General features: G+C 41.0%; 1 protein-coding gene across 1 annotated transcript in view; it reads left to right on the top strand.

Annotated features, from left to right (window-relative positions):
• Window positions 1-25,022, top strand: part of FGF2 (fibroblast growth factor 2) — a 77,502-nt gene that overhangs the window by 921 nt on the left and 51,559 nt on the right. Inside the window, 3 exon segments of the mRNA XM_045552640.1 lie at window positions 4,609-4,645; window positions 6,341-6,528; window positions 22,962-23,594. Of these exon segments, the coding sequence (XP_045408596.1) occupies window positions 4,609-4,645; window positions 6,341-6,528; window positions 22,962-23,594 (858 nt within the window).

The following is a 25,022-nucleotide window of genomic DNA, read 5'->3' as shown; positions in this document are numbered from 1 at the left end:
CAGAATACCAGTGCCTTTTCATTCTTTTTAATTCTCATTTAAAGGATGAGTATTTTGAAATATGTTACATAAAAGAAATGGAAAGATTTTTTGAAAAAGTAAAAAGGTATTGCGTGTGTGATACAAAACCCCTGCATTTCTATTCATCACTTGTTGTATTAAATTGAATACGCAATCATTGACACTAATAGGAAACACTTGGTTTGAAATTTTTTATTGATTTTAACTAAAGCCCAGTTGCCTCTATTATACTTACATTTTTAAAGACCATATGTAATAAGCCAGAAAAGTGTGTTTTAGATTGAATTATAAAATTGCATCATTTAATAAAAATAAAACACATAGAAACCTAGAAGAAAAGAAATAGAATATGAACTAAAAGTATTAAATCAGTTTTGTTACAGTGACAAACAAAAATAGCAATTCAGGGCTAAATTTGGATCACTCGTCAAATTGTATGCATCTTGAATTCATTTGTGCTATGGAAGTTAATTCAATTCTTCAAATATGTATGAAATATGTTTGTGAGTGTGAATATGTCATGCATCACTTCACAACAGGAATCTATTCTGAGAAATGTAATATATTAGACTAATACATTAGTCTATTAGTCTAGAGTTCAGAACCAATAGGAGATTATATATATGTGTGTGCATGTGTGTGTGTGTGTGTGTGTGTGTGTGTGTGTGTATATATATATGAGAGAGAGAGAGAGGAAAGAGGGAGAGAGTGATTTATAAGAGGAATTGGTTCACATGATTATGAGTCTGAGGAATCTCATGATCTGCATGGCTTTCCTTGACCCCAGAGTCCCTAGGTGCAGAGGTGGGATTGGGACAAGCAGATAAAACTGACATTGTCTGCACAAGCTAGGGTTTCTCTGTGTGGAAACTTCATTATGCTATAATCCTGTGCTCTTATGCTAGGTGTTCAATACACTAACACCATATGTCATTCCTTTTAAGGGTAAGGGGCTTACAAATACCAGGCTTTCCTGGTCTTGAACATTGGTCCACTTTCAGTGCCCAGGTATACCCAAATAATACATCCACCTACCTCCAGTTCTCCAATATGCTACCAAGCCTATTTTCACTCTGTGTTGGTTGTTCTCTGTGGCCTCCCGTGTCCCCCTCTCCACACTTCTCTGCTGTGTGCCCTGGAGGCTGATCCTATATGGACTGCACCAAAGGGATCTATCTTGTCTTCTGGATTCCACTTGGGTTTAGCCAATAGGAAGCACTTGAAGGACACTGGAGTGTAGGAGGAGGAGGCATTAGGGGTTTATCTCCTGCCTCCCTCCCTGCATGGTCTTGATCAGTTAGCTGCAGCCTCCCACCCAGACCACAGCTCCTCTCAGCAAGTAAATCAAGGTTCTGGCAACTGTTCCCTCTCCTTGCCCTGTAAGGCCAAGGGGGTGTAATGACTCCCACTGCTACTAACTTCAGGGTAGAGCAGAGCGTGGCTTCCTTAAACACCACCCAGACTTCTGTAAGTAGACTGTCTATTAAACCCTTCAAATGACCCAGCTTAAGGTGCCATTTGTTTCCTGCGGGACCTGATTGCCAATCCCATCCCATGGCAGACAGCTCTCAGCTCTCGTGCCAACTCTAATCAATTGGCAGGAGCTACTTGGAGCATTTTTTGTGATAGATTCTGGACCACATCCAGAAGTGAGTGATGGGTAGTGACTGATTGGGTGCAGGATGGAGAATAGTAACTTTCATGCCAGGTGTTGGCAATCCTTGTTCTAGGTTTTAACAATCATGGTTAAATTCTCAGAAGATTTAAAACCAAACAGAGAGATTTGTGACAAGTAAGCACACCAGGCATAGCCAAAGTGATGGCTGACAGACTAGTGGGAGAGAAGGAGATTAAAAGGAAAGCTTAAAAAGTAAACAAAGGAAAAAACCACACATGCAAAAAATAGCAGAATGCAGGCCAATCCAGTGTAGGGCAACTACGTCAGTCTACCCAGGTAACGGTGGTCTTGAGAAATCAAAGAAAAGGGTAAATATGTTAGGTATACTTTCTTTGGAAAAGGCAGCAAATATATCATACATTTTAGAAAGATTTCCATCCCAAAAGGCTAAAATGTTTATCAGGTATCTGCAGAGCTGTCCTACAGCTTGCTGGCCAGTTTGAATTCCATATTGGTCAGTCCTTCTGTATCTAAAGAAATTTCATAAAAGGTCAAGTGCCCCATTCCCCACTGTTGCCATTGCCAAAATTCCTAAAATTCCTGTCCATCCTCATAGGCGATGCCAGCTGATGACTCTCACACCACGAGGGACCAAGAGCCAGGGATGCCAAACTAGTGAGGCAGAGGCAGCTCAAGCTTTGTTCCCCACTTCCTCTATGCCTGCCGGGTCTTGTTGCTACCATCCCTCTTCTCTCCCCATTGACATTTAGTCCTTGGACCAAACTCTGTAGTGTAACATTCTGATAATTTATTCAGGGTTAATAAACTAATGAGAAAAGCCATCAGAGCCTTCCTCTGATCAAAGAAAGGAGGCCCGGCTTCTCAGCAACTTTCTGGAGCAACGTGGCAGCGGCTGCTAATTGAGTCTGGCTCAAGCCAGAAACAGCTGTTACGCAGTTCACCGAGAACAGACCACTGTGCTAAGCTTCACAGGGGAGTGTGAAGTTGTGAGACATTGGAGCTGATGGTGACAAGCTTCAGTCCTGAGAAGAAGACAAGCATGAGTATAATAGAGGGAATGGCCTGAAACACAACCAGCAAAAATATTTTCTGTCTCTTTAAAACATCCTCCACTCCCTTTTGAGAATTAAAACCTGCATCCCTGCCTGAGGCCAGTGGTTGGGAGGGGCAGGGTAATTTTTTTGTTCTTTGTGTTACAGAAGATAGTTCAGCCTTCCCAGGCCCCACCAGCTCCCCAGGTGGGTGGAGATCACAGGCTTGGTCTTCTGCAGAGATGGGATGATTAGAATCATTAACATAGTAGCCTAGAACACAGGGCTCTCTCTTGAAAAGCTCTGTATTTCTGCTTATGTTCAGGAAATTTGGATTTTGAGACAAGGTCTACCATTTTTCCTCCTTTGCCAGCAAAGTAATAAACTTCTCTTTCCTTCTCAAACCACTTGTTCTCGTTCTTCTGATGCGGTCTCCAGGACAAGTGCCGAGCTTTCTGTGTGTAACATGAGCACTGCTACCTATGATTACAGAAAACATTACACCAAACCAGTTTGACCACCAGGCAACCCCCAAGTAACCTAAAATGCCTTGTGCACTCCATCCTGGACCTCTCTGGTATTTGTGAGAACTCTGAGAACAGGACCTCCCTTCCATGGCGGAAGCCAGTGCGATGACCAGCTGGAAAGAAGAATTTACAGTCTTCTTTATGGGCCAACTAGAGATGTGAACTCAGAATCTGGCTTCCTTTGGTGAATTGCCTCCTTTGTGCTCTAAATCTAGCCTTTCAAGTCCTGCTCCTGGAGACCAGCTGAAGTCATTTATTCAGTGACATAATTCTTCCTCTTGGAAAGAAATATGCTCATATACTCAGTTTTCTTTCTTTGTTTCTTTTTTTTTCAAAGACAGGGTCTCACTCTGTCACCCAGGCTGGAGTGCAGTGGCCTGATCATAGCTCACTGCAGTTTTAAACTCTTGGGCTCAAAGAATCTTCCTGCCTCAGCCTCCCAAGTTGCTGGGACTATAGGCATACACCATGATGCCTAGCTATTTTTTTTCCATTTTTTGTAGAGACAGGGTCTTGTTCTGTTGCCCAGGTTGGTCTTGAGCTCCTGATCTCAAGTGATCCAAGCTACCACACTTGGAGTTTTCTTTTGTGTTGGTTTTTGGACAGCTCTTCTGGTCTTTGTATTTTGATTGGAAACTAGAAACAATGCCAATAACATGCATGCTATAAAAAAGTTGAAGTTGATCGAGAGGAGCAAGGCTTTCTAGGTAGAGTGGGTTCAATACTTCATAAGCCACAATAGCTGGTGTGAAGAAATATAACATTTAAAATTTTTCTGTAACTAAATCTAGTTTTTATCTTTCACTTGATGTCTCAAAACATAATCAAGCTAGCTCCAGATAAATTCAATCATTTCAGTGTGTTTCTTAGTTATTTCAGGTTTAAACCTGGTCAGTCATTCAAGAATTTTCCCCAATTCCTCATTCCCCCAAAGTAGTAGCAGTGTTTGGGGGAGTGTCTTTGGTCAGATTCCTTAACCGCAGAGCCTGAGATGGGGATTCTTATGCAGTGATTGACTGAGGGAGTGTTCTCAGCAGAAAGCTGTAAAGAAATGAAGGAAGTAGGATACTTCAGGGAGCTCAGGATGGGATTGACCCTACTGGGACACGGGGCCAGGTTTTTGTGCCCCGTATCAGTCAGCCACTTATTCCCAGGGAGGATAACCCTGCAAGTAGTTCTGGGCAGTGCCCAGGTGAGGGTAGTTCCCTGGAGAAGGGTAGTTCCCTGGAGAAGGGTAGCCTTGTGAGCTAGTATCAGCCAACACTCACAACAGCTGGTGATGGGTGTGCTGCTCAAATAAAGGGAATGGAATGGGACCAACAGTGTCTACTAGAAGGAGCTTTCAGGGTATCCAGGCATTGGGCCAGTGTCCTGAGTACTTGTGTTGCAGATTCGTCTGCCAGCCACCAGCCAACAAGACATAAGAGGTGAGTGTTGGTGAAGGAAAAGCGCCGGCAGCCTGAGGAGACTGTGGACTATAGTCTCAAAGACCATCTCATCTTTCCTACTTACGAAGCAACTTAGAAAGGGAAGGGGTAAAGGAGGTTGGTGGCAGAAAGCAAGCTTTGTGCAAGTCATCATGACTTGCTCAATGGTTATCACCAGATGATAGGTCGTCTGGTGGATTTTGTCATCAGCAGCCTATTCCAGACTCTGGATCTGTTTTTTCCTCAAGGTCGTTTTCTAATCTTGTGCCAGGCAGCTGGGTAAGCAGGCAGCAGGTTAATGCTAAACTTTTAAGATGGAACAAACAGAAAGCACACTGGAAGCAAAATGGCTTCCCTTTAGCCAGCCTGGTGTTAGAGTCTGAATGGCCCTTGGGTGCACTGACACTAGGTCTTCTACCACTGTGCCACCCAGGGGTCTCCATTTACCACAGTTATCAGCCCTGGTGCTGCACAGTTGTGCTAGCCCCTTTGGTCCTCGGGTGGCCATCATCAACTGAGACCTAACTGAAAACACATTTGTAACCAATTCTGTAGCATCTTTGATCCCAGCCTTGAGACTCCTCCAGGCAAGCTTCCTCTCCCTCCTCCCTCCGCCCTTTCTTGGAACCTTCTCAACCCTCTCAGAACCTAGAAAGCTCTGACTTCTGGATCAGACCTTGGACCTTGCTGGGTGAACAAAGCGTATGAGGCCGCACAAGGGTCTGTGTGGGTCTTCCGGGGGTTACACCCAACCCTGAGACTCCCTCAGCCACGGAATTATGAAAACTTTTCAGGAGATTCTCTTCTGGTGTCCTCCAGGGTTTCAACCCCTGAAGGAAACAGATGTGCCGGCCACTTCCACTGAGTCGCTGTCCTCCCTCTGCCTGGGCAAGCTTCTCAAGTCTCTGGGCTGGTGCTGCTTCATTTAGTTTCTTTACAGTTGAGGAGTGAACTCTGATTTTTTCTTCTCTTGCCCAAATTCCTTTCTAAAAGGCCATGCCTACAAATGATAAAATCTCATTAAACAGGTTTTTATTAACCCTGAATAGTGTGGGTTAACTTTCCAACCTGATTCTGGTAGAGCATCACATGACAGAAAGAAGACACCCCCCCCCCCCTTAGCATTCCTTTCTACTCATTCCCAGTCTTACAAGCTGAACTCTTTCAACCAATTGGCAACTAAAGAATCCCTAAAACCCACCCATGACTTGTAAGCCCCCGCATCAAGACGTCCTACCTTCTGGGGCCGAACCAATGTATACCTTCCATGCACTGATGTATGATTTTACCTGTCATTCCTGTCTCCACGAATGTATGAGGCCAAACTGTAGCCCAGCCACGGGGCGCATTTTCTCAAGACTTCTAGAGATCACGTTCCCCAGGCTATAGCTGCACGTATTCGGCTCAGAATAAACCTCCTTAAATTATTTTACAAAGTTTGGAGTTTTCTCCCATTTTAACACAGTGTGTTGTTAGGGTTAAACTTCATGCCTGGGGATTTTTCAATGGACACTTTAAACTTTTGGAACTAAAACAAACCTTTTCTCTTTCAGCAGCCTTGATTTCTTTTTTTTTTTCTTTCATAACTATTGTCTCAGCTGTGGGTTTCAAAAATTTATTCTTGAAACACAAAAGCTGAACAATAACTATGTCTTTCTTTTTGCATTCCTGCTTTAATAATTCTAATCCTCCCAGAGGCAACAAATGCCTCCGACTGGAGCCTCGGAAACAAGGAGGTTTTCAGGAGCGCGCAGGCCCCTGCCGCAGACAGGAGGGCCGGGCAAGTGCAGGCCCCATCGTGGGGGCGGCTGAAGGATGGGACGTTCGCTACAGAAGGCGAAGGGTGCCAGGAAGGCGAATGGGAAATAAACGTGGGATGAGAGGTTGGAGAGGTTTCAGTTTCAGGCGCCTTAGGGGAACCCTAGATCACTCCGCCTCCGCGGCCCGCCCTGCACAGGGCATGTCAGGACTTGCAGGATCTGGACCCCGTAGGAGAGAATGGGATGGAGACAAACCACTTAAAATTTATTCAAGATATTCTAAATACGTAGCAATGAAAATGTTGGCCTAGGTCCAGGAGCACCAACAAATATCCCAAATGTCTACCACTGGAGAATTTTGAAAACAAAAGAATTCAGTTCAAAAATGTATCTGACAACTAAATAAAAAGAGTAATAGGGAACTGGTAAAAGGAAAACGTTGTTTTCCTTCATTCTAGGGAACACCTATAAAGATGGAATATTATTCTGGTTTAAAAAAATAGAATTAGTGGCATGACTGCAAACGGGTTTAGTAATTTAAATGAAAAGTACAACTATCCAGTGTGTTACGGAAACTCACCAGAGTAAACTGAGGCTTGGCCACATAATCCCTCTTTGGCTTCAGATATTTGAATCAAAGAAACTTCTGTGAACTTTTTTTGGCAAGCATTTTTGTCTGTTTATAAATAAGTGTTCAGAGTTGGTTTTTTCACCTTTTTTGGCCTTTTAATTAATAACTCATTATCAGTCAATTATCTCTGGATTGGTTTGTAGTTGGTACTCATAATGTTAACATTTACTGAGTGCTTATATGCACTTTAGGTATAACTCATTTAATTAATAACTCACAATAACTCCGGGAGATGGATATTGTAAATATTCCCATTTTACAACTGAGGAAACTGAAGAAACTTTAAACACTGTGTACCACATACTAAGTGTTTTGTCTGTAGTATCTCATGTATTCCTTTAAAAAATAGCTTTGAGATTCTATTATTTTCTCCCATTTTATAGTTGAGGAAACTAAAACTCAAAGAGGAAGATTTGTTTTAAGTTCACACAACTTTACGTGATGAAGGAAGAATTTTAAACCAAATGTACCTAATACCCAAATTCCTTGTCATATAATGTTAAAAACCTAGAAATAATCTATATATCCAATAACAAGTCATTAGTTCAATAGATTAATGGTACATCCACACAATGGAATATTATGCAACTGTCAAAAATAATGTTGAAGATACATCATATTGATCTATAAAACAAAATTTTCAGCTAAAAAAACATAACAATATGCACAATATAATTTCATTTTAAAATACATAAACAGATAAATATATGTATAGTTTCCTAAAAAGGAACATGGAAGCAAATTAAAACTTTTTGACCATTGTTCAAAAATTATTAAGAATTTCAAAATGACAACAGCAAACCATTAAACCTTCTGAGCACAGGGCCCTGTGCAACTGCACAAGTCACACACCTAGGAAGTGGGCCCTGGAAGGAAGTACTCTTTATGTTCTTATTTTTGCTTGGCAGTGTTGCATTGCTTGTAGGTCTGGCTTTGAAAAAATGGTAAACAAAATAAGCAATCAAAGAAAGGGTATCAAATGTGGTAGTGGGAGTTTTGGCACATATGTACAAATATAGATATATGTGTATATAAACATGTAAATAGACATTTTTTTTCTCATTGCCTTTCTTTCTTTCTTTCTTTCTTGCCTAAATAATTTGGTCCTGGGGAGTGGGGTTAGTGGCCCAGCACAAGAAGGTGAAGCCCAAGAGAGATGAGAAAGGCCTCTGCATAGAGTGGGGTGGCAGTGGAAACATGGCGTGAGGACAGTGGCAGTGTGGCATGAGGAGACCGAGTCAGATAAGGAAAGCATCCAGACAGGGGCAGCTGCCTGCCATGGGGTGTGGAGGCAGAGTAAGGTGAGGAAGATGCCCACTCAGGGAGCAGAGCTGGAGCACACTGGGGTTGATCCCATAAACAAATATATTGAAGTCATGGGAACCAGATTTCTCACTGTTAGAAAAAAGAGTTACAAATATAGTAAAGGAGAAAACTGGATAAATCCTGCAGTGTGTAAGATTAGACTTGGATATATCAGTGGTTTTATGTTTTCCACCATATATATATACATGTGTGTGCACACATACGTATTTGTAGATATATATCCCCCAGCTCTTTCCGTTGAGCAGGCTGGACAGCAATGTCATTGTGATGACATTCAGCATAACTAGTGTCCAGATATCCGTTTCTAAATGCTATTATCTGCAAAAAAGCAAACAAAACAACAAACTCCAGAGCTGTTTGAAGAAATACCTGATTCTAGGTCTGGGGCAGGAAAAGTACAAGGTGAGCCTGGGGCACACGAGCATGTGCATGTGTGTGTGTGTGTGTGTGCATATGAAAGTAAAACATGTTCAAAGAATGACAGCAATATGGCAAAAAAAAAAAAAAAAAAAAAATCACAAAAGCCAGCCTGACTGGGCCTCCACTAGCTAAATCTGGGACAATCTGACCATCGATAAACAATGATAAAAACAGATGTTGCCTATTGAATAAAATAAGCATCCATGAGTTCATATTAATTTACATAAACACATGAATAAATGAAGAAAAAATTCTTTCCTTATAGTATAATGTCCTAATAAGTGTGGAAGGAATGATGGCATTAGAAAATAACAGTTGTCATCAGGGTAGAAAATCTTACATGCTTCTAGGCAAAAAACAGAAAACATTCAAGGGTAACTAACAAAGAAAGATAATTGGGTTAGTAACAGACTTCTCTGTAACCTTAGCTGAATCAGATAATTTGCATTTACATTCACAGTACATTATACATTGGCAATATCCCCATATCAAGTAACTTTGTCACTCACATGTGAGAGCAAAGTAAAGTTTTTGCTTGTTGTAAGGGCTCTAAAAATATCCTACCCATACCCTTTCTGAGAAAATTCTCTCACCAAATGAAAGTTAAATTTCATGATAAAAAGATAAAGATAAAAGGTTCATGAAACATTGATGAATAATGAACCTTATAATTAAATCTAAATGGATGATGATAGTTAGCTGGGAATTATACTCTCTTAAGAATTTTGAAACACGAGAGACATTCTGTGAGGGAATATTTGCTAATAGTCTGGGATTTAAATCCTATAATTATCTCATCCAAATTTAAGATTTGGATGATAGGAAGGATATAGGTAGTTAAATGTTCTAAAGGTTTCATTTCAGTGGAAGGAGTGGAGAAGCATAGAACTATTAGTCTAGTGTAGTAGGAAGTTAAAGTTATTTAATTTGGGGTATATCAATAGAAATACATGGATTTAATTCTAACAGTTGAGGGGTGGGTGTCGTGGCCATGCCTGTAGTCCCAGCTACTCGGGAGGCTGAGGCAGGAGGATCACTTGAGCCCAGGAGTTTGAGGTTACAGTGAGCTATGATGACACCACTGCACTCTACCCAGGGTGACAGAGTGAGACTCTGTCTCACAGAAAAAAAAAAAAATTCTAATAATTAGGAGCTAAAAGATAATGATTAGTAGGTTTGAAAAGTACATGTGAGTTATGGAGTGAGCAAGTTGGAGGTCATAATTATTTAGTTTTCACATATAAATATGACTGTTAAATTTAGGAAAGTTATGAGTAGCAGCATGGAGATGAATAGTGGAAATCCAATTTACAGGAGGAATGAAATAAAAAGAAACTTGATCAATCCAATACAAGTAAGGAAAGGAGATAAAAAGACATAATGTACACAAATATACAATAAGATGCAAGGAGTAAAATCATATAAATTTTTACTATAAATGTGAAATTCTCTAATCAAAAGGCAAATACTCTCAGAATGAATTTGAAAATCAAGTTTCATTATCTACTGTATCAGGATCCCAACAAGATGGCACATTCAAAAATAGGATAATTTGAGGAAGGTTTACTACTTAGGAAGGGGTGAGTGGGGCATAAAACTGAGGCATAGTGTTGATACTGGGGCTAATACCAGCAGAGCCGTTACCCCTCCTAGGACCAAAGGGACAAGGGGATGATACAGTTACCAGAACCTAGAAGGAAAGTCATGTAGAGGAGACTACTCAGAGAGGTGCAGTAACCGTTAGCTGAAGTAGCAGCTGGCCAGAGGTGACATCACAGAGAAGGAGCTGCCGACTGACTTCACTCTCCTCCCCTTGATCTAGCCAGAGGGCAAGAGTAGAAGTTGGTGTCACTCACACAGGTCAACCTCTTGAAGCAGGGTGCAGGGTGCAGAAGGGCAGGGAGTGGACCCAGAGCAGCAAGCAAGCGGGAGATACCTGCCACATGCTCTATTCACAGGAACTGCACCTGAATTAGTGAGGAAGCTTTGCACCTAGGACTCGGAAGAGGTGCCTGTCTTCTGTTGCTCATAACAGAATGCCTGAAACTGGGTAATGTATAAAGAAAATGAATTTATTTCTTACAGTTATGGAGGCTGAGAAGTCCAAGGTTGAGGGGCCACATCTGGTGAGGGCCTTCTTGCTGGTGGGGACTCTCCTCAGAGTCTGGAGGTGGCACAGGGCATCACATGTCACGTGAGTGTGCTAGGTCATGTCTCTCTTCCTCTTCTTAAAAGCCACCAGTCCCACTCCTGTTATAACCCATTAATCCATTAATGGATTAATCCATTAATGAGAGGCCCAACCTCTCAGTATTGCCACATTGGAGATTAAATTTCAACATGAGTTTTGGAGGGGACAGATATTCAAACCATAGCAATACCTAACTGTAACGGGACATTTCCAAATAGCCAGAAGTTGTGGAATCCATGCTAGGCCCAAACCTGGGGGCGGGGGGCTACTAAATGTCCTCTCACAAAAAAGACACCTCAAAGCCAAGTTATCAGAATATCCCTGCAGGACTTAATGGTCACGCCAGGCAATATCCGCCTCCCGCTGTCCATATAGAGAATGAGGAGGAGGAAAGGTGATTTTTAAGCCTTGAGGACTACAGTATTCCTGGTGAGAGGCACTTGAAGAGGAAATGCTGGCAAGATGGGTGACTTGCATCTAGTTCATGGCTGGATACTTGCTGAGTTGAGACTACATGGGTCCATTGGGTGATGCACCGAAGTTGTGCATGGTCAGAGGGTTAGTGGGAGAGTGCTGTGGTCTCCTGAAGTGTGGGACAGGCAGGAACACGGACATTGTGTCTGTTCTGGCCTAGAGAACCTTGAAGGTGGAGGCCACTCATGCCAGCCGGGCTTGAAGGAATAGTGGTGAGGCATAAATAGGAAGACAATGGGGCAACTACCCTCCCATCCCAGCTCCAGCTGGATGTGCTGCTGTAGAGGATCTTAGTACTTGTTCAGTAGTAGATAGGATACTAGCCACTACTGCATAGGACAGTCACACCACTTTTTAAGACTCTTTTGTAATATATTAAATACATGAACAAATAATTCACACAAAAGCTATTTGGTAAATTATGTACACAAAGTGCTTAACCACAGCAGTATTTGTAACACTGCAAAATACCACTTAAATGGCCAAAAATAGCAGGATAGTGAAATGAATTATACTTGATTAAATGTAATCAACTTGATGAAATTTAATTCTTAAAATACTAATTCTATAAATTTTGTAGTAAGAGAGGAAATTATAATGTTAAGTAAGGAGAGTAGCATGTAAAAATATTTCTAGACTGTGGTTGCAACAGTGCAAGAAAGGACATAAGCCAATGCACAAGTAAAATAAGAACAATTGATGTCTTAGGCTAGTGGGATGTGGGTAAAGTTTTTTTTTTTTTTTTTTTTTTTTTTGAGACAGGATCTCACTTTGTTGCCCAGGCTGGAGTGCAGTGGAGTCATTATAGCTCACTGCAACCTCAAACTCCTGGGCTCAAGGGATCCTTCCACCTTGGCCTCCCAAAGTGTCGGGATTACAGGCATGAGCCACCATGCCTGGCCCCTGTATTCATTATTTTCGTTGTCATAAAGTTGCTTAATCAATAAATGAAATTACAGGCCTCAAAAAGCAGAACAAATGGGTAGAAGAAGAAGAGGCCGCTATTAGACAACACTTGAGGAATTTTGCTGTACAGGGAAGCAGAAAATGAGGTAGTATCTGGAGAGTGGCGTAGGGTCTGGGGAAGAGGAGTTTTTTGAAGACAGGAAAAATAGGTGCATATTTTCATGCTGATGAAAACGATCTATTAGAGAGGGGGAAAGCTGATGCTGGAGAAAGCTGAGTGGCAGCAGCAAAGTCCTTCAGTAAAGGAGAGGAAGTGTGACCCAACACTGAAGTGGAGGTGGCCGTGGGAGGAGCAGGAGGCCTCAGTCTGCAGGAACAGCGGGCAGGGCCCAGGCCAGGTGGAATGTATGAGAACAGATGCAAGCGTGTTGGCTCTTTGATGCCAGAAAATCCAGGAAGTTCTCGTTTGAATAATTCCATTATCTTAGTGAAATAAGAAGCAAAGCAAGGGGTCATCTAAGACTGGAAGTTGTCAGAAGCTTAAGAAACATGGAGAAGGTGTGAGATGGTCTTCGTGATTGAAAGAATTAATAGACTAAAGCAATATGGTAGGATTTCCTGAGAGAACCAAGGGGCAGTGAGAGGTCTTATTGCCATAACCTGTGTCAGACAACCTGTCTCAACGGTATAGTGTCAATGCCTTGAACACAGTCTTTCTTCTTTCCCTGACTCTTAAAGAAAATAATTGGGTTTCCATTCATGAATTGTTCTTAATTTTTAAAAGGAGTTGGTTCATTGTCCTTTTTTATTTTATGCAAACAATGAGATTGAATGTACATTTGTAGGCAGTTGTGAAGTGTCAGCTTGCATTTATTCTTTGAGTGATTTATCATTATGCAAGACCATTTTCTGGAAATGTCAGAATGAACTGATCTTAGGCACTGCTGCCCCCACCCATCAGAAGACATGACCCCTGATTTATGGGTGTGAATTAAACTATAGATTCTCAAGGGAAGTGACACTCCTTGGCAATTGCAAAAAAAAAAAGAAAGAAAGAAAGAAAAGAAAAGAAAGAAAGAAAGAAATCTGTATCATTTTGCTCTGTATGAGTGATGTAGTCTGTTTTGTTTTGTTTTGTTGCCATTTGATGGCTTTAAGTGAAGACAGGGCCACACAAATTGCATGACTAACTCCTCTCAAAAGTTAGATACTTTTGGCAGCCTTTTGCAGCCTACACACCGATGTCATTAATAGTACTTAGTCCCAGGGAGGTGGATATGTGTGCACATCGGGATTTATTCTAAGTGGATCAGGAAATGGAGGAGATAAATGAATAGGAAACCCTGAGGGAAAAACAAACACATTAAGAAGGGGAAAAAAATTAAAATAAGCACTTAAAATAATTGACCAACAAATGGTCAATATGTATTTTATCTTTTGTTCCTTTAAAAATATATGTTGTGTAGAGAGTGTGATGAGCAGGAAAAAAACGCTAAAACGTAAGGGTACCTGCCTGGGATTTCCTATCTATTCCCCAAATGTCCAGCTCATAGCGTCCACCTCTGTGCAGAGATGGCAATCTTTCCCTCTAAGACTGCCTTTCCTTTCTAGACTGCGAGTCAAAATTCTGAATGTTGATAGCTTGAAGTTGTCGCCTGTCTCTCTGCTGACTTAAACCAGAGAGTATTGCTTTGAACGTTCATGTTTTAGGCACTTTCCAGATGACACTGAAATGACTGTTTCCTAGCACTTACCAGACTTACGCCTACCACATTCCAAAACAAGAAATACAAATGTCCAAGAAACTCGTGGAAAAATGTTCGATTTCTATAGTAATTTTAAAATTTAAATTAAACCAATAACAAACGGCCACTTTTTGCACTGTTGTCAAGTTGTCCAAAGATTGTTTTTAAGACAATGACTAATGTTGAAGAGAATGTGGAGAAAGAGAGACTCTCAAGATGCTTTCAGAAAGGTTTAAGTTGACACAACTTCTTCAGACCGACTTGATAAAAATGTACCAGAAAGTCCTAAAACATTCATTTGTTTAATCAAAAGTATTTATTGAGTGTCTTCTATATCAAAGCCTAGTAATTAAACTTTATCAGTGTATAGGTATCATGTAACTAATTACAAGTACAATGAGTTCTGTGAAAGGGAGATCAAAGGGACATAAGAGCAAGGAATTAACCCTAAGAAAGTAATCAGAATTAAGCAGTAAGATAAAATGAAAAATTTGGAATTACCTACATATCCACAGACAGTGCATTAAATAAACTATGGTATATCCATGCAATGAAATAATATGACATTAAGAATAAAGTTATAAAAATACTTAATGACACATAGAAATGTTTATAATATATTGATAAATGGAAAATAAGTTTATAATACAGTGTGTTCGGTATGAACCAATTTTATAAAAACAAAAGCTCTGTATCTATGTATCTCTCTCTATTCATCCATCTATCTATGAAGGATTGGCCAGCAAAATGTCCCAATGATAATTTTTGGCTGGGGATATTATAGTAATATTTTCTTTTTTCTTTATCTTCATGAACATTCTTAAAGGTATAAAAAATAACAATAACAACTATATATTATAATTGGACACGAGGTAACTGTTCTTTGAGAGAGAGGACTTAAGGAACATATTATTCAAATATTCTTCTAAATTATCTAAAATCTGTGGTTGTCTTAAATAGATCAACAGAATGCAATGCTCTTGAAATGCGTTACTTTAATCCCCTGCAGAAATGCTGTTACAAAATTATGATTGAATGTGGAAACCTTGCTTTTATTAAGACAACATGATGAACATTTCCTTAAGCTTTTGCAAAATTACAAATCAAGGCATTTGCCCTTATATTACTGCTCCTTTTTTAAGGAGCTGCTCAATGGGTTTATAAGAGAATTGATGCTAGAAAAGAGTTTACTTTCCAGTGAGCTTTTAACCAACAGCACAAAGTTTAGAATACACCTTATTTCCCTGATTACCTTGTCTAACAGAAAGATTAGAGCTAAATTTAGTGATCAATCAAGGTCAAGATCTGGCTCCTGGTACAATTAGTTCTGTCCTCTTGAGTGATCTGTGCTCCTCATTTTTAATTTTTAAAACTCTGCTTTATGTCTTTGAGTAGCAAGTTACCTCAAATTATTTTTCAAAGTAGACATGTAAGGTAGAGAGATTTCCAGATAAGTAAATAAAAAAAATTAGAAATCAATACTCTTTTCTGTTCATATATATGTTTAATGCTAAAGCTTTAAAATAGTTGTCTTTATAGTAGTCAAAATTTTTTTCCTATCAATTTGTTTTGCCTCTTACATGGATAATAAAAACATTAACTTTAGCTCAGCCGTTTTGAATTCCAGTGGATTCTAAATTGAATGTTTACTGTAACTTCATTATTCTATTAGTAAACTACTGGTCAAAACATTAGCTTTTCATACAGTGTATTGTTTTGGACAGTTAAATTAATGAAATGCATTTTCCTATCATAGAAATATTTTAATAATATTGTGAAAACATTTGAAATTTTCAAGTCTAGCCAAATCCCACTCCAATTTTTTAAAAATCGCTACTCATTCCATCTGAGTTACTTGTGAAAAGACCTCAACCTTAGGAACACTAAGTTGAGACGAAATTTCGTATTCTCCTAATGACTAGAGGCTGAGGTGTTTAAATGACCTTTTCCATCCCAGAGGGTGATTGCTGTAGGTCAGACTTGAGGTCATTGGCTGGAGAGTTACAAACAAAGTCATAGTTTTGGCGGAGGGTATAGTAAACTTGGACTACAGACAAAGCTAATGCTTCCTCAATGATGAAAGAAAAAAAAATTCCGTTCTCTCCTCTGAACACAAACAAACACTGGCTATAATCAGCCACTTCTGGTGAGCTGCAGTTTATAATATTCTGAATCTGGTGTGCATTGCTGTTTGACCGTATGTGGTCAGGTTAAAGCTACTGATGTTTGGGAACATTTCTGGGAAAATGGAAGTATTTCCAAGGAAATATAAGGAATCTTAGAGCTGTACAGATTAAAGAACCCTGTGGTGGTCAATTCTCCTGTATCTAGAAAGGCTAATAAAGGAAGAGTCTATAAGTGGATACTCTCTTTGGAGATCTGAAGGGAAAATGTCTCTGTAACTTTTTGCTATAATAGACTCTTAGTCTTTGAATAAAATAATCTGATGATACATGGGAATTTGAACAATTACCACAATACATGATTATGATAATCATTGTTGCTCTCTCTTGAAAACCATCTATCTTGTCCATGTCCCCTTAAGCTGAGAATGTTCCAGATATAATCTGTTCAGAAGAATGGTAACCTTGTATCAGCTGGTCACTAAACATGTATTCATGAAGCCCAATTATGTTAGCTTGTTTGGCAATTACTTTACCCTGTTGGCTTCTACTCACCATGTGATTTCTATGTGACTTTTCTTCCAAGCAAGTTTCTGCCATGCTATATTTGCCAATTTGATTATTTTTTAAAAAAACTTAGATAAAGGGCTTTACTTGTCTCTACATTACAAATTTTATCTTAAACTTCCAACTTGTTAGAAAAGCTTTTAAATTTTAATTTTGTTATCTATCCTACTAATTAGCATCCTCAGGTTTATGATGCTAACATTTTGGTAAGAATGATACCTCTGTGAAGGTGTGAATGCTGTTGGTGGGACTATAACTCAGTAAAGCCAATTTGGAGGTGAATTGGGCAATGTCTTTTTTAGCATAATAGTCATATTTATTACAGATAACATACACCAAGACATATCAGAATTTTAGGAATCTCATATAATATTGGAGCTATTAATAACATATTTATACAAATATAACCCAAAGAAAGTTAAACACCATTTCACATTTGACAATGCTTGTTCTATGGTTTTAACATACCAAATAAGCCTAATATGTCTCTCTTAGACGTTCATTGGCTCTAATATTTAAAAAGCTAGTTTCAGGTTGAAAAGATTGGATTTAGAATTTTGATTTTGGAAAGTTTGTCAAATATCAAAGGCTTAAAACACTTGCTATTATAAAACACTTGTTGTCATAAAACAATATCATAGATTACTATAAAATTATAGTTAGTCATTTAGCCAAACTGATAATTTGAAGATTTTTAAAGAGCAAAAACCTTAATCTTTGATTGGGAGGAGACTCAGTTTCCCAAACAATCAGAAGACCTAATATAGACAAACTGAAAGACAAGCTAATAAAGAGGCAGACTGAATCTGTTTTTCTCTTTCCCCCTCCTTTTTGCAGTTTATTCAAAAGGTGAAAAAAAGTCTTTTGCTATTTCTATTAATATTACAAGAAAATCTTGTTCAAAAGAGAAAACCAAATTTTACCTTTGCATTAGTGTATTATTAATGATAAAGCTAATTTTAAAAAATCATATAAACAAATCCATCTAATTTTAATCAATTTGATAATAAGGTAAGATTTTTATAAACCTTTAATAACCTTCATCATTTTTTTCAACTTTTCTATCCATTTAGTTTTTTTAAAATTTCAAAATAATAATATTAAGGGGGTACAAATGATTTTGGTTACATGGATTGCTTTGTAACGCTTGAGTCATGGCTATAAGTGTGCCCATCACCCAAATAGTGTTCATTGTACCCGTTAGGTAGGTTTTTGCCGTTCCCCTCCACCCCCTCCCTCCTGTGGCAAAGTCTCTTAAAATTGAACATGCAGAGGCCCAGTGAATCCATTACTGAGTAAAAACTCTGAAGAATAACTTGAATATATGCACATGGAGGCAAGTACAAAGATGGTCACTGCAAAGATGTGTATAACCTGCATGTACATCAGTCCGGGAATGGTTAAGTAGTATGGATATCCTATATTCTGGAATACTCTGCAGCAGTTAAAATGAACAAGGTAGATCCATACTTAACTAACGTAGAAAAACTTCTAAGATATATATTGAGTGAAATGCAAATTGCTGAAAGATAAGGACAATATGATACCATTTATGTGTAGAAACACACATAGCCACACAAAACAATACTTTTTCTTCTCCACGGGTACATATATGTATACGAATGCACAAAGAAATCTGAAATGCTACACACCAAACTAGAAAAATGGTTTCATCTGAGGAGAAGAGAAGTGACAGGATTTGGGGGTGGAATCCAAAGGATATTGTCACCATTCTCTGTAATACTTTAATTTTTTAACAAAGATATTTTATTAATATGCTCCACAGGATATAGCCAGACATGACACCTGGCATCTTTACTTTCTGAACCCTCTACATTTACTTTCTCTTCTTCCTTCTTTCCTTCTTGCCTCCCTTCCTCCATTCCTTCCATTTTCTTTCTACCTCTCTCTCTCCCTCCTTCCTTTGTTCTTTCTTTTTCTTCTTCAGTTTTCTTTTTTTTTTTGCAATGTTGCCTATTACTCATAAAAGCTTGATTTTTTTAGTTTAGCTTTCTGACTCTGCCGTGCCTTCAACACTTTCACAATTCTGCTCCTCGATAAGGAAAGCTCGATCCAGTCACTGACACATTTAACACACACGGAACCACCATAGGTTCTGCTGACATGGTTTTTTTGTTTGTTTGCTTGTTTGTTTTTTACATTTTAGACAACCTCATAAGAACTTCAGGTTGCATAGTGCAACTCCCTTGAAATCAGCCTGGGCACAAACTACATGCTGGTTTGGGTGCTTTCTCAAACTCCTTGGGGTAAAGGTAAACAGTTCTGTTACCAGGGTTCAGGACAGCCTAGTTTTGTTAGAGACTGCACTGTAAGGAAACCTACCTAGGACAGTATGTCAAATGCTGAACCACTCTGAGTGCCTCTAGACCAACCCCTAAAATGAAAAAAAGCACTCTTTCTTTTTTCTTGAGGCATTTCTTATCAAATTTTTACATATTTTTTTCACTACGTGATTTTTAAAATAAGTAGAAAAATAATACTTGTATGTGGTGAAAAAAATCAAGTAGTACAAAAACAGTACAGTGAGAAGTCTTCCTTTGGCTGCAGACCAGAGAAGTCCCCAGTTCTTCTCCCTGGAGGCAGATATTCCTCAAATATTCTATGTCTGTGCAAGCATATGGACGGTATATGTGCATGTGTTTCCCCTCCAAAAATGGAAGCATATTATGCATATTGCAGCCTATCTTATATTTTTCACTTGTTTTCCACTTTTTCAGTATATCTTGGACATCATTCCATAGCCATACCATATAAATACACTTCATTTTTAAACTTCATTATAGAGCTATATCTGGTAATGATAGGTTCTGAATAAATATTTATTAAATGAATGAGAGTCTACTATAATTTCTTTTTATAAGCCCCTATTGATAACCATTTATATTGTTTATTTCCAGTCTTTTGCGACCACAAACAGAGTTGAGACACATCTTTGTGTGCATGTGTGAATATGTCTGTAGGATACATTTCTAGAAAGGAAATGTCTGGATCTACAGGTATACTTATCTCAAATATTGAAAGCTACTGCCAATTTGACCTCCCACCAACAGTGAGAGTACCTATTTCTTCATATTTTGTAATGCTATATTTATTAAACTTTTTGACTGTGCCCATCTGACTAGAAGAACAATAGATCTCATTCTAGGTTTAATTTGTATTTTCTTGTACTCATATGTTCAAAATCCATTTATATTTCTTTTTCTATGAACTATTTGTTCATATTGCTTTGCCCATGGGTCTTTTCTCAACAATATTTAAGATCTCTTTATTTATTTAGAAGATTAGCTTTTTTATTTTAATTTTTATTTTTTGAGACAGAGTCTTGTTCTGTCACCCGGGCTAGAGTGCAGTGGCATCATCACAGCTCGCTGCAACCTCAAACTCCTGGGCTCAAGCAATTCTCCTGCCTCAGCCTTCCCAGTAGCTAGGACTACAGGCATGCACCACCACCCCTGGTTATTTTTTTTTCTATTTTTGGTAGAGATGGGGTCTCACTCTTGGTCAGGCTGGTTTCGAAATCCTGACCTCCAGTGATTCTTCTGCCTCGGCCTCCCAGATGTGAGCCACCGCGCCCAGCCAGACTTGTACTCTTTTAATCTGTCCTCCCAAAATGCTATAATGTTTAATAATTTAGCCTCCCTCTGGCAGTTCATGAGGTCTTTTGTTGACCTCATCCTTAGCAACACAAGATAATACTATGTCTTTTATTTTCTCCCAACTTTATGGAAGAAAAATCTCATTTTTTTGACATTTATTTTTTTCTTTGTTTTTTTGATGAAAGAATTTACAAACCACGAAATTCACCATTTTAAAGTGTACAATTCAATGCTTTTTTTCAGTTCACAAAGTTGTGCAAACATCACAACTATCTAATACCACTCTTTCACCAACCCAAAAAGAAATTCCATACTCATTAGCAGTCACTCTCCAATTCCCTCTCCCCAGCCCCTGGCAACCACTAAGCTGCTTTCTGGCTCTATAGATTTGCCTATCCTGGGCATCTCATACAAATATGTGGCCTTTGCTGTCTGGCTTCTTCCACTGAGCGTGATGTTTTCAAGGTTCGACCGTATTGTAACATGTATCAGTACTTCATTTCTTTTTATTGCCAAATAACATTCCATCCATTATATAGATAGACATTTGTTTATCCACTCGTCAGTTTATGGACGTTTGGCTTGTTTCCATTTTTTGGTTATTATGAATAATGCTATTATGAATATTGGTGTATGTATTTTTGTGTGAACATATGTTTTAAATTCTCTTGGATATATACCTAGTATATATTCTGGATGCCGTTGTTTGAAAATATCATGACTTAGATTTTATCTCCTTGCTCTTGGGTTCTACAACACAGTTCACGTGAGTGCTACAGTAGTGCTAAGCACTCCCTAGGACACCTACAGAGATCACCTGGAAGGGAGCTATTTGTCTCAACAGATGGATTTTCAATGAAGAGAGAGATGTTAGAGAACTGATAGGGTTCAGGACATGCTACCCCAAAATATGGCACCTTGGCATTTGAGAAAACAGCAGAAGCAAGATTACTCTCACTTTCCCTGGATCTTCTCCTGAGACAGATCATAAAACTCTCATTCCAGAGGTCCCTTCCCTAAACCTGGAAGAAAGGAACATTCTTATCTCTGAAGACATAGGGACACAGAGAAGAATCTGAACAAACAGACCTTGCTAAGTTCCCCCAGTTTATGACCATTAGATCACACACCTTTGTCCAGTCTCTATGATCATCAACTTCATCAAACCTAACCTAAAAAATACACAGGTTTCCCTGTTACTTTGTGTCTTCATTTCTGAAAACTCCTGTGTCGTGTTAAACTTACATAAATAAATTAGTATGGTTTTTTTTCTTGTTTAATCTGCCTTTTGTTATAGGGACCTCAACCATGAACCTAGTGATGGTTGAGCAAAATATATTTTTCCCTCCTCCACAAAACAAGTACGGAGCCTAGAGAAGGAAGAATATGCCTGGTTTTAAAGCTTCAAAGAATTTACTCACACTCCCTATTTAACGTCCTAGAAATGCATCAGGTGTTAGGGCTTTCGTGGATACTTAAGAACAAATGCACTCAACCCATGACCTTTTGAAAGGAAACATGTTCCTATTAATACAAAGAGGAACTTCTGTATTTGCACCTCCTTCTGGACGCTTCCCCAAATCTCCTGTGTCTCCCTGAGCTGAGTTACCCCATGTCTGAAATGTCACAGCGTTGAATCTTATTCTTCCATGGGCTTACTATTTTCTACTGGTATTTGGGTTATCCCTGCTCCCCATCTTACCTGCCCTACTGTGAATAGAGACTGCCTGATTTGGCATCCCCCACGGCACCGACTAATGCTTTGCACAGAGTAGGCACTCAATATATGCAAGTTTTCTGGACGGATATTTTCCTAATCATTTGTAGCACCTGTTAGATTCTACTGAAAATTACCAAAATGCAATTAACTTCAATTTTATAGTTGGGGATTTCCAGAAAGTTACTCTCTCCCTCCAAGAAATGCGTAACAATTTAGATAGGGCAATGCTGGCTCCGAGTTAAAATATAAATACGCTTCTTTTAAGATAAGGCTTCCAGGCCCAGCCTCATCTCTCCACGTTGTCCAATTCAAGTTAGATCAGTGAAAGGAAACCTTTTCCTCTTAGCAACCCAACCCGCTCCCCTTCTCTGGCCTCTTTCTCTCCTTTTGTTGGTAGACTGCTTCAGCCTCTATCCTTTAATTTTAACAGTTTATGTCCCACGCGTACCCCTTGTCTTTTGGTGAACAGAGATTTTTAAAGCCTATTCCGACACAGAATCCTTCCTGGCTTCTGACTCCTCTATTTCGGGGGTGGAAACAGCTTCTCCGCTTTGAAATTCTGGCAAGGAAAAAGAATGGGAGAGAAAGTTGCATTAAACTTTTAGAAGTTGATTCAGGGCTGGTTGCACGGGAAAAGCTCCGCAGTGTGGAGAAAGACTAAACGTAGTTTGGGTGGCCCCGGCTCAGGCGGGGGCGACTTCTGGGGAGAAAGGGGGCGTCGAGCCACCGGGTCTGGGCCGCGGCCTCCCGGCGCGCCCCCCGCACCTGCCCCGCCCCGGGCTGAGGTCGGGCTCCCCCCGGGGCTGCTGTCGCGCGCTTGCGTGCTGCGGCCGAAGGGCCCAAGCGAGTAGGGGGCGGTGCGCGGGGAGGGAGGAGAGCTGGGGGCCCGGGGGGGGTGGTGGGTGTCGGGGGTGGAGATGCAGGAGATGTGACGCCGCGGCCCGGCCGGTGCCAGAGCGGCGGACGCGGTGCCCGCGGTTGCAGCCGGATCCGGGCGCCGCGGCGCGGGAGGCGGCTCTCCCGGGAGCGGCGGCGGCGGCGACACCCTGCGCTACAGCCGGCCCCCGGGCGCCGGGCTGCCGCGCGCTAGGGCCGGCGGAGAGGGCGGCGGCCGAGCGGCGCGAGGCTGGGGGCCCGCGGGCGGGGCCGCGCGCTGCCGGGCGGGAGGCTGGGGGGCCGGGGCCGGGGCCGGGGCCCGGAGCGGCTCGGAGGCCGGGGCCGGGGCCGGGGGGCGGCGGCTCCCCGCGCGGCTGCCGCGGCTCGCGGGCCCCGGCGGGGCCCCGGAGGGCCCATGGCAGCCGGGAGCATCACCACGCTGCCCGCCCTGCCCGAGGACGGCGGCAGCAGCGCCTTCCCGCCCGGCCACTTCAAGGACCCCAAGCGGCTGTACTGCAAAAACGGAGGCTTCTTCCTGCGCATCCACCCCGACGGCCGAGTGGACGGGGTCCGGGAGAAGAGCGACCCTCACAGTGAGTGCCGCCCGCCCTTCCAGCCCCCGCGCGCCTTGCTCCCCTCCACCGCCCTGGTGGTTCGTGTGGTTTCTGTCCGCGCGGCCCGCGGCGGTTTCGGGTTCGCCGCTCGCCCCCTCCTCCCCGGAGCCGCGGTGGCGGCTTGGACGTCCCCCCGTCTCCGGCTGTGCCAGGTCCCCCGGGAGCCAGCCCGGCCCGAGCCGCAGGGGCGGCGGGCTTCCCTGGCGCAGGCAACCTGTCGCGTCGGGGATGCCCCGCGACGGGTTCCGACCGCAGCTGTCCCCTGCGTGCTGTCCCCGGGACAAAGACGCGAGGGACCGCAGCACAATGAAACGCTCTTTACTGGAAAACTAACTTTCCAGAGCCCTGCCCTTAAATTCCCACTCGGTAGCACCCGAGGCGTGTGGCACACTACTCTCACCCAAAAATATAGAAAAAATTCTATTTTTTTCCGAATTGACTAAAGCTGAAAGAGCAAAAACAAACAGAAACCAAAAAAAGCCCAGACTTTGTTAATAAAGTGTGACAGACTTTTGTTTCATGGTAAAAAGTAGCGCAGAAACCTTAATCTTCCACCTGAAGTTATTAGCTGTGGGACCTTGAGCGACGCTTAACTCCAGAGCTGGTTTCTTCATCCTTAAACGTGTAAATAATATCTACCTTGCACCAAGTTTGAGGAAGAAATGAGAATTACAGTTTTGCTTTCTGTAAAAAAAAAAAAAAAAAAAAAAAAAAACCAAAACGTTTGTGGTTCTAGAAATAACATTGGCCTAAATCAGTGGTTCTCAAACTTTAGAGGTGCGTCAGAATCACCTGGAAGGTCTGTTATAACACAGATTGCTGGATCCTATCCCCCAGAGTTTATGGTTCCCTAAGTCTGGAGTGGGGGCTGAAAATTCGCATTTTCTAACATGTTGCCAAGTGGTGCTGATCTGGGGACCACACTTAGAGAACTACTGGCCTAGAGAAAAGAGGAACGAAAAGGACATTAGATGGGCTGATTTACAACACCGATGGAATTTGAAGTGAGAAAGACAGGACCAGAATATATTTTAAGCTTTCGTTCTGGAAGTGTAGGTAAACATATGTTTTAAAATTGGTGTATTCTGGCATTCCTTCCTTTATGGAATCTAGGTGAGAATCTGAGAAAAGACCTGCAGGGGTTCAGAGCTCCACTTCCCAGTAGTTCTGTCTTTGTTTTAGGGAGCTAATCTGTCTTTGTCTAAGGATGCTAACGGACCGTCATTCACTCTGGGGGAAGAGGAGAAAGCTCTACAACCAAGCATGAGTAGATAGAGGGATGGGAAATGACTTTTATATTAGCTGTGTCTTTATTGCTTCCAAAATAGCAACCAGCAAAAGATGTAAATCTTTAATTTTTTCAGGCCTGCCATAATTTAAAAATGTATCAATCACTTTATCCAATAA

This window comes from Lemur catta, chromosome 5, assembly GCF_020740605.2.
Source record: "Lemur catta isolate mLemCat1 chromosome 5, mLemCat1.pri, whole genome shotgun sequence".
Lineage (NCBI taxonomy): Eukaryota > Metazoa > Chordata > Mammalia > Primates > Lemuridae > Lemur > Lemur catta.
The sequence above is the reverse complement of the archived record's forward strand: the minus strand, read 5'-3'. Positions and strand labels throughout refer to the sequence as shown.